The sequence below is a fragment of the Seriola aureovittata genome, chromosome 9, assembly GCF_021018895.1.
Source record: "Seriola aureovittata isolate HTS-2021-v1 ecotype China chromosome 9, ASM2101889v1, whole genome shotgun sequence".
NCBI lineage: Eukaryota > Metazoa > Chordata > Actinopteri > Carangiformes > Carangidae > Seriola > Seriola aureovittata.
The window spans coordinates 23,957,271-23,970,513 of NC_079372.1; the positions used below are offsets into that span (position 1 = coordinate 23,957,271).

The following is a 13,243-nucleotide window of genomic DNA, read 5'->3' on the forward strand; positions in this document are numbered from 1 at the left end:
AGATTGTTTTCTCTGCATTTGATGAGTCGCACAAAATCATCTGAATGAGGAACAGCAAAGACAGTTGTAGCATTAAAATGCAGAATTTATCTGACCAACAGCTGATAGCAAAGACAACAAAGTCAGTAACACTTGTAATTCATTAACAACACAACCCCAGAGTTTTCAAAGTAAAACGGGGCCAGCAGAGTTTCCAAAACATAGTATTGTGGACGTAGACTTGGGGCCACCATATTTTAGCCTTGATGTGAGAAGAGCATAACGACAAGAACAGATCTGCTTCACATCATTTTGTTCGAACACACAGTCAGCGAAAACTGTGGCCTGTCAGAATTTAGTTTGTGTAAAATAAAACAAGGTCATAATCGTCAGTATCCACTGTTACTAATGTGTATAACTTCAGCTCCGAATGTGTATGTAAGAAATGTTAAAACCACAATGACACCCGGACTAAAATGATCAAACAGCACTGATGTGGTTTCTCAAAGATGCTCGGTTTACTACTGCGGATTTGCTTTCCTAAATGTGAAATTATTGACTTAATACCATTGTGTACAACTAATGTGTGTGTGTTTGTGTTTTGTTTTGTGTGTGTTTAGGACCGGGACAGTGACAGCACGGCTCTGTGTGTGAAGAACAAATCGGCGTTCGAGCATCAACACCACCATCTGCTGCACTGTCTGGAGAAAACAACGGTGAGGACTCGGCTTGTCTCACCTCTCACATCATACACACACACACACACACACACACACTCACACACACATCTGAAGGATGATGTTAAAAATAATATAACATTTTTAGATTCTAATGCACAAACATGAGTTTAAAAATACCTTCAACTTTTCTTTATCTTTGTACAAGCAGCCTCAAAATAAACTCAGACGCCTTTAAATTGCTTCATTTCATGTTTCAAATGTTCCTCACTTTGTCAGCTCAGGGAGCAGATATTTATATCAATATGTAAATAATAACAAATCATTAATCTGCCAGAGGGGGGGGTAGTACACATGATTGATGCATTTATTGACATTAATCCATCAGATTAAAGCTGCAGAAGCTTTAATGTGAGTTCTTATAAACTGCAGTGTGTGATTCAGATTTTATCTTCTGCAGCTATTTAGTGTCAGTTCTGAGGTGGTTGTTTGAAAATGTCTTAAATTTACATGATGAACTCAAACTCAGCTTCGTGTAGTGATGTAAAAAACCGGAGTGAGGCTCAGTTGAAAAGGTAAAAAGTCTTCACTGGTTGATCAATGTGGAAAACACGGAAATAAAACGACAAGATTGTTCATGTATTAACATTTGGAGCAACTTAGGCTTCTTATTATAGAACAGGGTTCAAGAAAAGGAAAACTTCAGACTGTTATCTTCAACAACCCTGCTTGGATAATACTGTGTTTATATTAAAAAAACATTTGACAATAAATACAGAGGTTAAATCTAGCATCAACCTCCAGGACTGAAAAAGGAAGCCAACACTGAAGTACCCAAAACTGTAGTTCCTCTAATGGCCACTAGAGTCAGACTCCCACAGTGAGTCAATCCCTGTAGAGTCCCATGTTAAAATTTACAGCAGAAGTAAACATGTTTACAGTCTGGTACAAAAAATTGTTTTGGTCTCTATAGGGAATTTCCTCTTACTACAACTGTACGGGGTTGAATTTTTATTTTTATTTATCAACTCACCTGTTTACATTTTATTAAGGCTTAAAGTTTTGCATAATTGAGAGCCTGGCCACTTTGAGTGACAGACAGGTGACCATATGCTTGCCACAAACTCGCATGCATTTAAGTCCCGGCTCCATACACGCCCCACCTCTTTGCCCATTTTTGGATTAGCTGTGAGTCAGGGGCGGAGTTGGGCGCTGCCAAGATGGTGATAGTGGAGCAGCTCACTCTGAGCCTCAATACTGCTATTCGGAAATCTATGGGTGACGTAACAGAGGCTACGTCCATCTTTATTTACAGTCTATTATTACAGTTATTTAAAGTCTATTTACAATCAGTGAAGTTATAGAAATAAAAAGACACCAGGCCGAGTGTCTGTGTGTCTCCATGTCTGACCCCGCCCCCCCGTCTCCTTTCAGAACCATGAGTTCACGGACGAGATGACCTACAGTGAACTGTGTATGACAGAGTCGGTAGGCTTCCGGACCAGCCGCAGCACCTCCCTGTCGAGCCAGCAGGGGGCGCAGAACAACTCCACCGGCTGCTGCCCCCGCCGGGCCAGGAGGAGAGCTGCCATGCGACTGGCCAACTCCACGGTGTCCGTGAGCCGAGGCAGCATCCAGGAGCTGGACACCCTGCACGTCAAGACCACCTCCATACCCCCACAAACGTAAACACACACACTCAACTGATACACAACTGTAGACACACATGAATCACTACACACTGATGACAAACTGTGAAATATGAAAATACATGTATTTGTATTTTTTATGTTAATTATCAAATGATTTTGCCTCAGTTTGTGACATCCTGGAGGAATTTGCATCTATAACTGGGGTTTTCAACTGGTGAGCTGCAGCCCTCTAGTGGTCAGTGAATGTATTGCAGGTGGTCCATGACCATGCATTGAATAATTTAGTATCACTGTGGGAATCACTTTTATTTTATTTTTTTTAATACATTTCCATGTATTAATTATTGTTGGTGATTCAATCAAATTCCTGTAAATATATAAAATTTAGAAAATCCAAGGTGGCCCTCAGGATTAATATCCTAAACTTTACCAAGGATAGACCCATCCAGTCTGTCCTAAGTAGCCTGTGCTCTGCTAATGTTGGAATGTGTCCTTAATGTCACATGTCTGTGCATAATCTACAGATCCACACCCAAAAATCAAGGACGTAGGTTTAGTCTCAACATTGGTGTGGACACAACAACTGATCTGTCAACTGAGTGGTTTATTAACATATGATCTGTATTTACATTAAAGAAAACTATTCGCAGTAACATATCAAAGACTAAAAGTAAACTTTAGTAAATGACTTGTTAAAGGAAAAGACATCAACATGTTCATATTCAATATTCACCAGTGCTGCAGTTCACCTTTTCCCCTTGATTTCACTTTTAAAACCAGCTCCACCTTCACCAGCTACAACAGTCAAATGCTATCCAGTGATGTATCATTATTAACAATCTAATAATGAAAGGCTGGTGACATTAGCTGGCTAGCAGGTTTTCATGTTAAATCACTGTGGCTGCTCACCGGTTAGTTTACTACTTATTACTGAACCAAATATTCACCCATGTGTGAGGTCTGGACTGACAGCACTGATCCCCTCTCCCTTCCTCTGCATCTTCACTAACTTTGATATTTGTACTGAAGTGAGCCTCCAAGTAGTCCCGGCCTTTCAGCCAATAAAATTCTTTCATGCCTAAATTGGTTGTCTTGGAGACGTAGCCTCTGGAGGGCACATCAGAATGATCTACTATGAATTCACTCCAAACAGGGCATGTTCCTACTGTCCACATGAAAACTCCACCTGCCAAACATATTAGTTTACTGATCAGCTTCTATAAAGAGGCTCTACTTGATTTTTACCAATGAAAAAACCTTTTGCAAGTTCAGTGAAAAGGAACAGTCTCTTAGGGGCAGGAACACTCTAGATGACTCACCTGTGTGTCGTGGCTGTGGAACGACTTGGTTTTCACTTTGGCGCACATCTTAACACAACTGTGTCATGTGATCTAGAGATTCGGCCTCTAACTTATTTTTCATGCGTGACACATGCGTCTCCCAGCAAGAACAGACAGAGAAAAGATCTGTTAATGTCATATTAACATCATACCAGCAACATTACATAAAACTGACACCTCACTCTAGTTTCAATGTCTAGGCTGATTCTGAACACGACACAGACTTGAAAAAATATAAATAGATTTTTTTTCCACCCTTTTAGCAGCTGCATGTATGTGGAGCATTTTAATGACGTTTTCTGTTGAAAAAAAATAGTTCAAAGATTAATTTATAATGAAAAGAAATCCATCATTCCAGTAAACTGTAAACTCTATGTAGAGAGATTGGGCTGGTGGGAGCAACAATGCAGCAGAGACACCACCGGTGTGTGAACATGCACATGTGCTTCTCAGCTGCAGCGGCAACGCAACGCAGGAAGTGTGTTCCTGGCGTTACACCAGGCACAAAGCTGTTTATCTGTGTATTTGTGTATCTGTTGTGTTTACCTCTGTGTGAGTGAGAGTATCTGTCTCTCCCCCCTCAGTCGGTCCAGTCTGAACGCCCAGGCGGACAACCTGAAGCTGAACTGCGGGGAACAAGACTTCACCGCCGCCATCATCAGCATCCCCACGCCGCCCGCCAACACGCCTGACGAGAGCCTCCCCTCGTCGCCTGCCCCCATCCCCGGCATCCTGCGCAACACCCGCGCCACCGCCTACACCCATGAAACCGTCAAAATCTCCTCCTTATAACCTCCAACCTCACCTTAAACCCCCCCTCCCCGTTACCCACCCTGCGGCCCCTCCCAGTCTCCCTCCCCGTGTACTCTGAACCTTAGGAATCCCCTTGAACCCCCTGATCCTGAACCAGGGGCGCTGCTAGCTGACATTTTGGGGACAAAGACTCGGACGGATCCTCTGAGTGCAGATGGTTGCTTTCACTTCCTCACCCCATGTTGTGGACGATGTGGATAGAGCCATTTCATCAAGAGGCAAAACATACAGCAACACAAAATGAGAGTCTGGAAATCAAGGACTTCTCCCTGAGACTTTCCTCTATCTTCAGAATCTCCCCCTCATGTATTTTAGTCCCCAACAAGCACTTGACCCCTGCACAATTTTGACTTTTGGGCCTCATTGCACAAACCCTATGAAGGGACAAACAGGAAGCATGCCAGGACCTCCAAAGAATGACATTCAGCACCTGGAAACTACCTGATGGACCGCGGTCATTGGGTTCTTTTGGGTTGAAAGTGGCAGCTGAGGATGGTGGTCTTGGTGTTATGTTTTGGTTTGGTCTGTTTTTGAAAGACAAGTTGACGCGTTGGACCTGAGGGACTCCCAACCCCTGGAGGATCGTTCAGACTCAGCTGGTCAGACGGACTGTAGACAACCACACAACCCTTGGCGGCTTCAGAGGCCACGGCTACAACCTTTTTGTTGACTCTAGATGTCGGTTGTCGTGGCAAACAGCTGGTGTTTTTCAGGCCAATCAGAAAATGACATGTGGATTGGTTTTTTGTTTGGTTTTCTTCGAACAGCTCCAGACTGGATCTTAGAGGCCTGACTGCAGAGAAACTGCTGCTCAGCTGAGTGTGATGTTGGACCTCTTTTTTTTGACATGCAAAAGTTGTAGGTGTAAGCCCCAACAGTGGGTCATCAGGTCGTCAAAAAGGATGAAGGATGACTTGAGTCAAACAGAATGTGGGAAGATGTATGAGTGATCTCTTCACTGACTTCAGGTCTTGTTTTTAGGAAAGGAAGGAAATGATGAACGAGAACTCTAAAGCTTTTGCCAGAATCCGGTTGCGAGAGGTGAAGGAATATGAAACTCATCCAGACGCTGCTGAAACATGTGAATCTGACACATGAACCAAACTGAACTGGGTTAACTGATCTATGCTGAGCCTGAATACTGTTCACACAACTACACTGAGCTGAACGCGACTTAAAGGAGCCGAACTGGGCCAAACGCAAACTGGTCTCAGAAGAACTGGATTTACCTGGTTTTCTTAAATGAGACTGTGGAGAGAGAAGGTTTAAATTAGGGATCCTGGCCTGGATTTATGTCGTCTGACGCGAACTGGTCTGGTCTGGTGAGGCTGTAGCTCAGAAGTGTTCTTCAGCTTGATGCCGACACCCAGACTGGGAACGAAAGCCTTTTACTTTTCAAAATATGCAACATTACAACAAGCAGGAAAATAGCATCAACAAATGAACAGAATAATAATAATAACAATAATAATGTGTGTGTTTAAAAACTACGGTCATTATTGCAGGGAACAAAAATGTAAAGCAACTAAGAAATGAATTTGTTATGTGAGAGAACATAACCAGTATTCTGCAATAGATTTAAATGGGACAGGGAAATGCAAAACCAAAAGCTCTTTAGCATTGAAATCCGGTGACGTGCACTCTGGGTAAAAAAAAACAAAAACCTCACATTGATTAAGGCGGTAAAGATGTTTCAGTCCTGAATCTTTGAGTCTTCAGACTTTCACTTGAATCCCCTGAACATGAAGGAAAACCTGCTCATGCAAAATACACAAAATGATCATATTTAATCTTGTGCACACAATAGAGGATGTTAACTGTTACTGTTATGTTAGTATTAGCACAATATGGCTTTCACCTGTGGTAGTGAAGCAAGCACCTGCTCGTTCATTGTCCCTGACGAAATTTGTCACTGCAGCAGACGGAACAAGAGACTCCAGTCACAAGCCTCTGTCTCTGTTGTCCGGCAGTGACACTGAGGAAGCTCGACATCAACAGACAGAAAAATCAGACACTGTATCTTTAGTTCAACCAATAAGAACGCTTCTTCATAGTCTGCAAACTCTTCACAACTTCCCGTCTGGTCTCTGTTCCACTCGTTCCTGTAACTCAGTCGCTCACTGTTTCTTTGGGTTTTCTTCCCATATTATAAGATTCAGTTCAATTCAATACAATGTTTATTTATCCCAGTAAGTGCAATCGACACCCAACACAGCAGATCCTGTTGATCACAAAGCTAAAAACATTCAAAGGCTAATTATAGCTTTAAAAAAAAGTTAAATATTAATTGAATTCAAATATTAATTAAATGTTATCTGTTATTTCTGCTGTTAAACTCTCTGTCCTGTCAAAACCTTTTTGAATGAGTTTTTCTCATTTCTGGAACAGTTCGAGGAAGTTCTGCTTTTCACTTCATCTAACTTACTAGCTTAGCTTAACTGGCAGTTCACAAGCTAACTAGCTAGCCGTGCAAGTGGGTTACCAAGCTCGTAGCACCATGTGACCCTGTGACCACGTCTTGAATAATAAAAATAATAAATATTTGTTAAATCCTTGATAAAATGAGCAGTGCTGGTTTATCAGAGAGAAAAAAGCAACAAAATAAATCGAAAAATCGAAAATAAACGAGTGGAACAGAGGCTGAGTTAAAAACAGGATGGAGCTCTGCTTTTCTCTGCAGACATTTCTTTTAACATGCACACATTTGGGCTATTTCTCAACCACCAATGGAAATTACATAATATTTAATAAGTCAGGACATGATGCAAAGATGTGCTGAACATGATTGGATGACCAGAGAACGGCATCAGCTACATGTGACTGAAGCTGTAAGTGTTTTGGCGAAGCATTTCCCCGACCATCCAGAGGCAAAGTGTGAGTGAGTGACACCCAGACGGGAGACAAGACGTACATACTGTAACATATTTTGTATCATAAACTTTCACCTGCATCTTCCAATCAAATCCCCAAACCCAGAAAAAAATAAGAAAAAAGAAAAAAAGATGGAGATGACGGTCATCGGGGATCTGACTGGCGTTCCTCTGTGCATGAGCCTCGTACAGTAGAAGTAGCACTACTGATCATAGGAACTTATCAACCATATCAGAGAAAAAATGAGATAAAAAAAAACAATGGGGAAAAAAGAATCTCATCATCCGTTCTTTTGCATGACGACTCTTCTTTTGTTCTCTTCTGTCAGTCGTTGGTTTGTTTTCCTCATCTCCCCTGACCCCCCCGACCCCCCCCCCCCCTTCCCCACTGAAACTTTTAAAGACGAGTGTTTGCACCACGAGACGTGAACGTTAGATTAACGAGAAGAAACAAAGCAGATGATATAAAAATAAAAATCATTCAGGCATGTTCCTCGCCAGAATGCAAAGTGTGTGTGTGTGCGTGTGTGTGTGTGTGTGTGTGTGTGTGTGCGTGCGTGTGTGTGAGAACCGCCAGGTGTTTGTGTGTGTTTGTATGGATGTGTGTGTGTTTGTATGATGAGCAGTCACAAATATGCATGGATACCGTTATAGGTATTTTATCTGTTTTCTCTGGCAGTTTAAAGAGAGAGACGGCAGAGCGGAGACTGAACGTGCTGTCTCTTCACCTCGAGGATGTCTATCTGATGTCTGTTGTTTAAAATCTGTGTCACATTTTCTAAAATACATCAGCTGTCTTCATGTTTTCACTCTGTTCTGCAGCTGTGGCTCTCAGCCGGCCTCCATGCCCAAAGCGTCAATATTTATCACTGACATTATTGGAAAAGCTCCATGTAAAGGTTTATGTTTTTCATGTCTTTTTTTATTGTTGCAATCAATACTATATGCTTTTTGTAGTAATACTAATTAGTACCATAAAATAATTTATTTGTACCACGATTATTCACAGTAGATATACTTAAATTACTACATACATTAAAGTACATGCATACTACTACATATTACAAATTTGTCTGTTTGAGTGTCCATTTGAAATGATCCCAACTTGAGGTTCAGTCTCTAGCTTTTTTCCCAGAGCTTTCAGTCACTTGGATGCAGTTGAAAGCTCCAGAAAAAGCTGGTAAGTGGGCCTTGAGTCAGGATTTTTAACAGGCTAATGCAGTAATTAGTGGCATTTATAATTGTAATTTTGGCTTGAAGTTGATCAATTCTCTGACATTAATGGCTGAAAGTTATTAATTAAATTCTCCCTTATTGCTAATAAGAATTTTACACTATTAAAACTATTTGAATAATTTAATAATTTAAATTAAATTACCCCGTTAATAAATGTACGTCCTCTTTGTTCTTCCATATAAACGTACTTAATTCCATCAGACAGCAGGTATACCTGAACTTGTTTTATTTTTTCTGGGTCAAGACTCTTTCTAAAACTCTGTCAGGTGACGAGACAAACAGAATTGAAAAAAAATGTTAAATCAAATGTCGGTTGAAACTCTGATCTTGCAGGGGCTTGTGGGTAACGGCTGGGAACCACGGCTCTACTTTACTTTGATCTACTGAGTCAGCTTCTGCTGCAGGGATGATTTCATGCATCACCTCTACTGATTCTGTCACTTCACATCTCTGACGTCGCCATAACAACCAGGAAACATCTGAATAACATTTTGTTCCAGGAAATATTGTGAAGAATATTTGGTTCAACTACTGACTATTTCCACCTATTATTGATATAGTTATCCTTGAATCAATGAGCTCATTGTTTTATAAAAATTATTGATCTACAATCAGATTCAGTGCATAAAATTCGGGATGGAGGTCAGCAAGAAGAAATTCTGAACAGCACACATTATGATGAAGATAATATTTATAATGATCTAGGATTGACTATTGATTATTGCAGTCATAATTTTAGAGTAGTTTCACATAACAGGTCAATGAAACTTGTTTTGTTAAACTTCTGATTTGACATTTAGCTGATGTGGTCTGTCACAGCCTCAGGGATTTAAAGAGCAACTTTACACTAAATTCACTTGAAGGAAAGATAAATTACATTATATGTGCAGTCAGTTTGTTACGCTGGTTTTCATAGTTGTTCTTTGTTTTACTCCAGAAATTCCGTACTCCAGACCAGTGATTCCCAACTTTGTCAACGTGTGACCTCGAGAAGCAAATTCCACCTGTGTCTGACCAAAGATTTGATCTTTGCCTTTAGAATTTGTTATTTTTTAAACAATTTTAGAGGAAAATTATGAAAGAATGTGGAATTACAACATATTAAAAAACAAATCTTGTTTTTTTCTATCCTCTTGATCATTTCATGGCGCCCTGTCTTGTGGCCCATTTAGGGATCTGGACCCACAGGTTGGAAACCACTGCTTAAGACCAAATGAAAAGAATCACGTGAAACTGATTTTATGAATATGTGAAGCTAAAACCGAATGTCAGGTTGCTTTTATTTTGAGATGTTTCAGTGGACGAGCAGCTGTTGATCTGAAGTGGTGGTTACACAACAGCAGAACGTAAAGGTCAAGGGTTCACTTCCTGTCTGATGACGAACCAACAAACTGTGTTTATGGGACAAACATGACAAAGCACATTGGTCTCATTCTGAGGGTGAATAGACAATAGATGATCTGTTCGGATGATAACCAGTGCTTCAGCTGGAGTCAAACAGCTGTTCGTCCAGTGAACTGAAGGACAGTGATGTTCAGTCTCGGAGAGAGTGAGGAGTGGTGAATGAGTGAAGGAGAAAACAGCATTAAAGCACAGAGGTGTATATTCCATTCCACTAATAAAGACAACAGAAACCAGAACAGGCTGCGTCTCATTCTTTATGGACGTTCAGTCACATGCGTTCTCTGAGGTCAGGGTGGGGGTCCAGCTCTGACATAGTCTAATCCACGTGAAGACAAATCATACCTACGGTGCAGGTCAAAGAGTATGCTCAAGCTTTTATGCAACAACAGGAAGAGCTTGGTTTCCTGTTGGTGCAGTATATATTCAGATGTTGTAGGCTGTTCGTATGAAACCTTCCACCAAACATGGAGAGCTTCAAAAAAGCAGTGACTTCAGTTCTTAATCAATTCAGTAAAACGGTCAGCATCTATATTGCAGTCATTACGATTTTTTCTTACCATGTCGTATTTGAAAAGGACTTGCCGTGCACCTGCAAGGACCAACTCACTGACTGCTCGTTGTACATGAGTCTGCCAGCATTTCTTTTTGTTATCGTAGTCCTCTGGCTGGACAAAACCTTTCAGAGAGTCTGGAAATTGGCAAAACGTAACAGGAAGTTTATTTGTATTTTTTTGTGTCAGATTCTGAAAGCAGTTCTCGTTGGTCTGCTGTGGGTTATATCTGTGTTGATTGATGGAGACTGGTACCTTTGCTGTCATAATCAATACTATGAACAACATCCACAGTTAGCCTGCAAAGACAAAGATCAAATCAAAAGTGAGGAGAAAGCAATCATCGCTGAGCTGAAGAACAAGTCAAGGGTGAGTATTTATCTTGTTATTGTTGATTATTCTCCAGTTTTTGGATGACAACCAGGTTAACAGCCCTGGTTAACACAGATATTCACCTGAGAAACCCTGATCTCTCAATCTTCTAGAAAACAACTAAAATACATGACATGCTATGATAAAACCAGGTTTTTGATGCTGTTTTTCAGGTTATTGGCCTGCTTCTTCTCCTCGTTATGACTTTAGTGTTTGCCTTAATGTCATCAATACCATGGCGGAAATGCTGCGCTGATCGTTTCGACGAAAATCTTCCCTTTGACTTGATTATTTTGGAAGAGGCGGAAAATCTTGTGACAGAGAGACTGAGAGAAGCTGCAAAAGGCAAGCTAAATGTAAAACTCGACAACTATGTAGTTGATGGAGAATGGGTAAAATGTTTTGGTGTTGCAGAAGAGCTAATTAAAGAAACATCTCTCGAACAATCAGCTGAATCTCCATCTCTCACAAAATCAGCTCCACCTTTACAGGATTCACAGTGATGAAACCTAAACCAATACTGTATTTTAGCATGTGATCTGAACCAACAATGTAACACAAATAATACAAAAAAATATTGCTAACATGTTTGTATTGCTAAGTTAGCTTTAGCCACACAATGTCAGTTGGTCAATCACTTTAGTCCAGACTGAGATATCTGAACAACTACTGGATGATGCCATAAAATTTGGTGCAATTTAAAAAAAAAAAAAAAAAAAAAAAAGTACCCTAATGACTGTATAAAAAAAAAAAAAACCCCTGTATGTAATTAAGTGTGTGGCCTGACCTGACCTCACCAACCCCATAAGTCTGCAAGTCACCCTGCAAGGAGCTACAGGATGTGGTCGAGTTTCTCAGCAGAAGAGCTGAAGTGCTACTTGAGCGTCAGATATAAACATAGATGAGGGAATTCAGATTTTACGACCGTTATATTAACTCTTGTCTACATTAACAAGATGTTTGCTCTGGTAACACAGGTTCTGTGAACTTTCCAAGAACCATATACTATATACTAAATGAGTCACAAGGTACAGTAAAGTATTTCAAAGTTGTGCCAGGGAAGAAAGGGGAACATTGGCTGTGTAGTTGCTCAGTTATCTGGACAGTTCAGGGGCTTTTTGATGAGTTATGGGGGAAACTCTGGTTTGCTTTGTCTTGCTCTTCTCTTTGCTTGACCTACAGTACATTGGGATACTTGAATAATTTTCTGGTTAGACTCATTATCATTCATGTTTGATAAATGCTTGTTTTCTATGATTTGACCAACATAATTTAGTGTTACAATTTTAATGTGATTTTAACCTTTTCTTCTAGTTACAAATGTAATTGTTTTGAAAAACAGGGTGTGACATTTTTGCTATTCTTTCTATTGCAATTTAAAATATAATTTTAATACTTAATAATTTTGTTGTAACATTTTAAGCATTTATGTTTTTACACAGAAGCCCATTTTGGCTATATTTAATGACTTTGTTTGGCTGCTTGTGACTTAAGTTGGCGCTATCATCAGGTCAAAGTTTTAACTTGTTCAATACATTGTTTTATAACCAAATAAATGACATTCCCTTCAGCTTTAGATGGACTTTCGCTTTTGTTTTAATTAGCAAATGTTAGCATGCTAACACAGTAAACATTGTTTATACCCTCCCTTCTAAACATCAGTATGTTAGCATTAGCACTAAAATCAAATCAGTGCTGTTTTCAGTGTTTGTTTCAAAAGCATTAATGCCTTTAAAAAACAGTATGCAATGTCATGTCATTTTTATTTTACTATTTTGTTATTGAGTGTATTAGTTCATTATTGTTTGTAATCATTTTTTACACCTGTTATCATTATCATGCTGAATTTCATGTAACCTGTACATTTGTTTCCTTTTTCACATTTATAAAAATCTTTGTTGAAGACCAACATGTGTGTTTATAGAAATACATACAAATTTAAAACAAAAAAACAAAAACAAAACAAAACAAGATCATAAAGATTTAAAAAAAGAAAAATCAACCTTGAGATAAAAATAGACAGAAAAAAATCAGTGGAGTCGGGAGCATGCCAGTCGAATGATTATAGGCTTTTTCCAGTTTTAATTATAATCAATCCGTTATTATATATAAAAAACATACACATGTCAAACCAAAACAAAACTAGAAAAACATAAATAAATAATGAGAGAGAATAAAATGAAAAATCAACTTGGAGATGAAACTAGCCAATACATTTATGGAGTCTGGAGCATGCACGTGGTTGATTATAGGCTTTTTCTGTGTTTAATTATAATCGATTGTTTAAAAAAAATCATTTATAAAAGCAACGAAATGTCTTTAAGTTTGCATAGAGGTGATGCATTAGCC

The 13,243-nt window shown here is 39.6% G+C and overlaps 1 protein-coding gene across 4 annotated transcripts in view; it reads left to right on the forward strand.

Annotated features, from left to right (window-relative positions):
* kcnd1 (potassium voltage-gated channel, Shal-related subfamily, member 1) overlaps nucleotides 1-12,470 on the forward strand; it is a 92,246-nt gene extending 79,776 nt beyond the window's left edge. For 3 of the 4 annotated variants that reach the window (XR_008828644.1, XR_008828643.1, XR_008828645.1), the window contains exons 7-10: nucleotides 600-695; nucleotides 2,091-2,341; nucleotides 4,233-10,891; nucleotides 11,068-12,470. Coding sequence is in view for 1 of the 4 variants with exons in the window: in XM_056385033.1 (XP_056241008.1) it covers nucleotides 600-695; nucleotides 2,091-2,341; nucleotides 4,233-4,440 (555 nt within the window). In the remaining 3 variants the exon portion in view is untranslated. Of the gene's footprint in view, nucleotides 1-599; nucleotides 696-2,090; nucleotides 2,342-4,232 lie in introns of all 4 variants that reach the window. The other variant, XM_056385033.1, reaches the window with a different exon arrangement.
* Nucleotides 12,471-13,243: the final 773 nt, after the last annotated feature.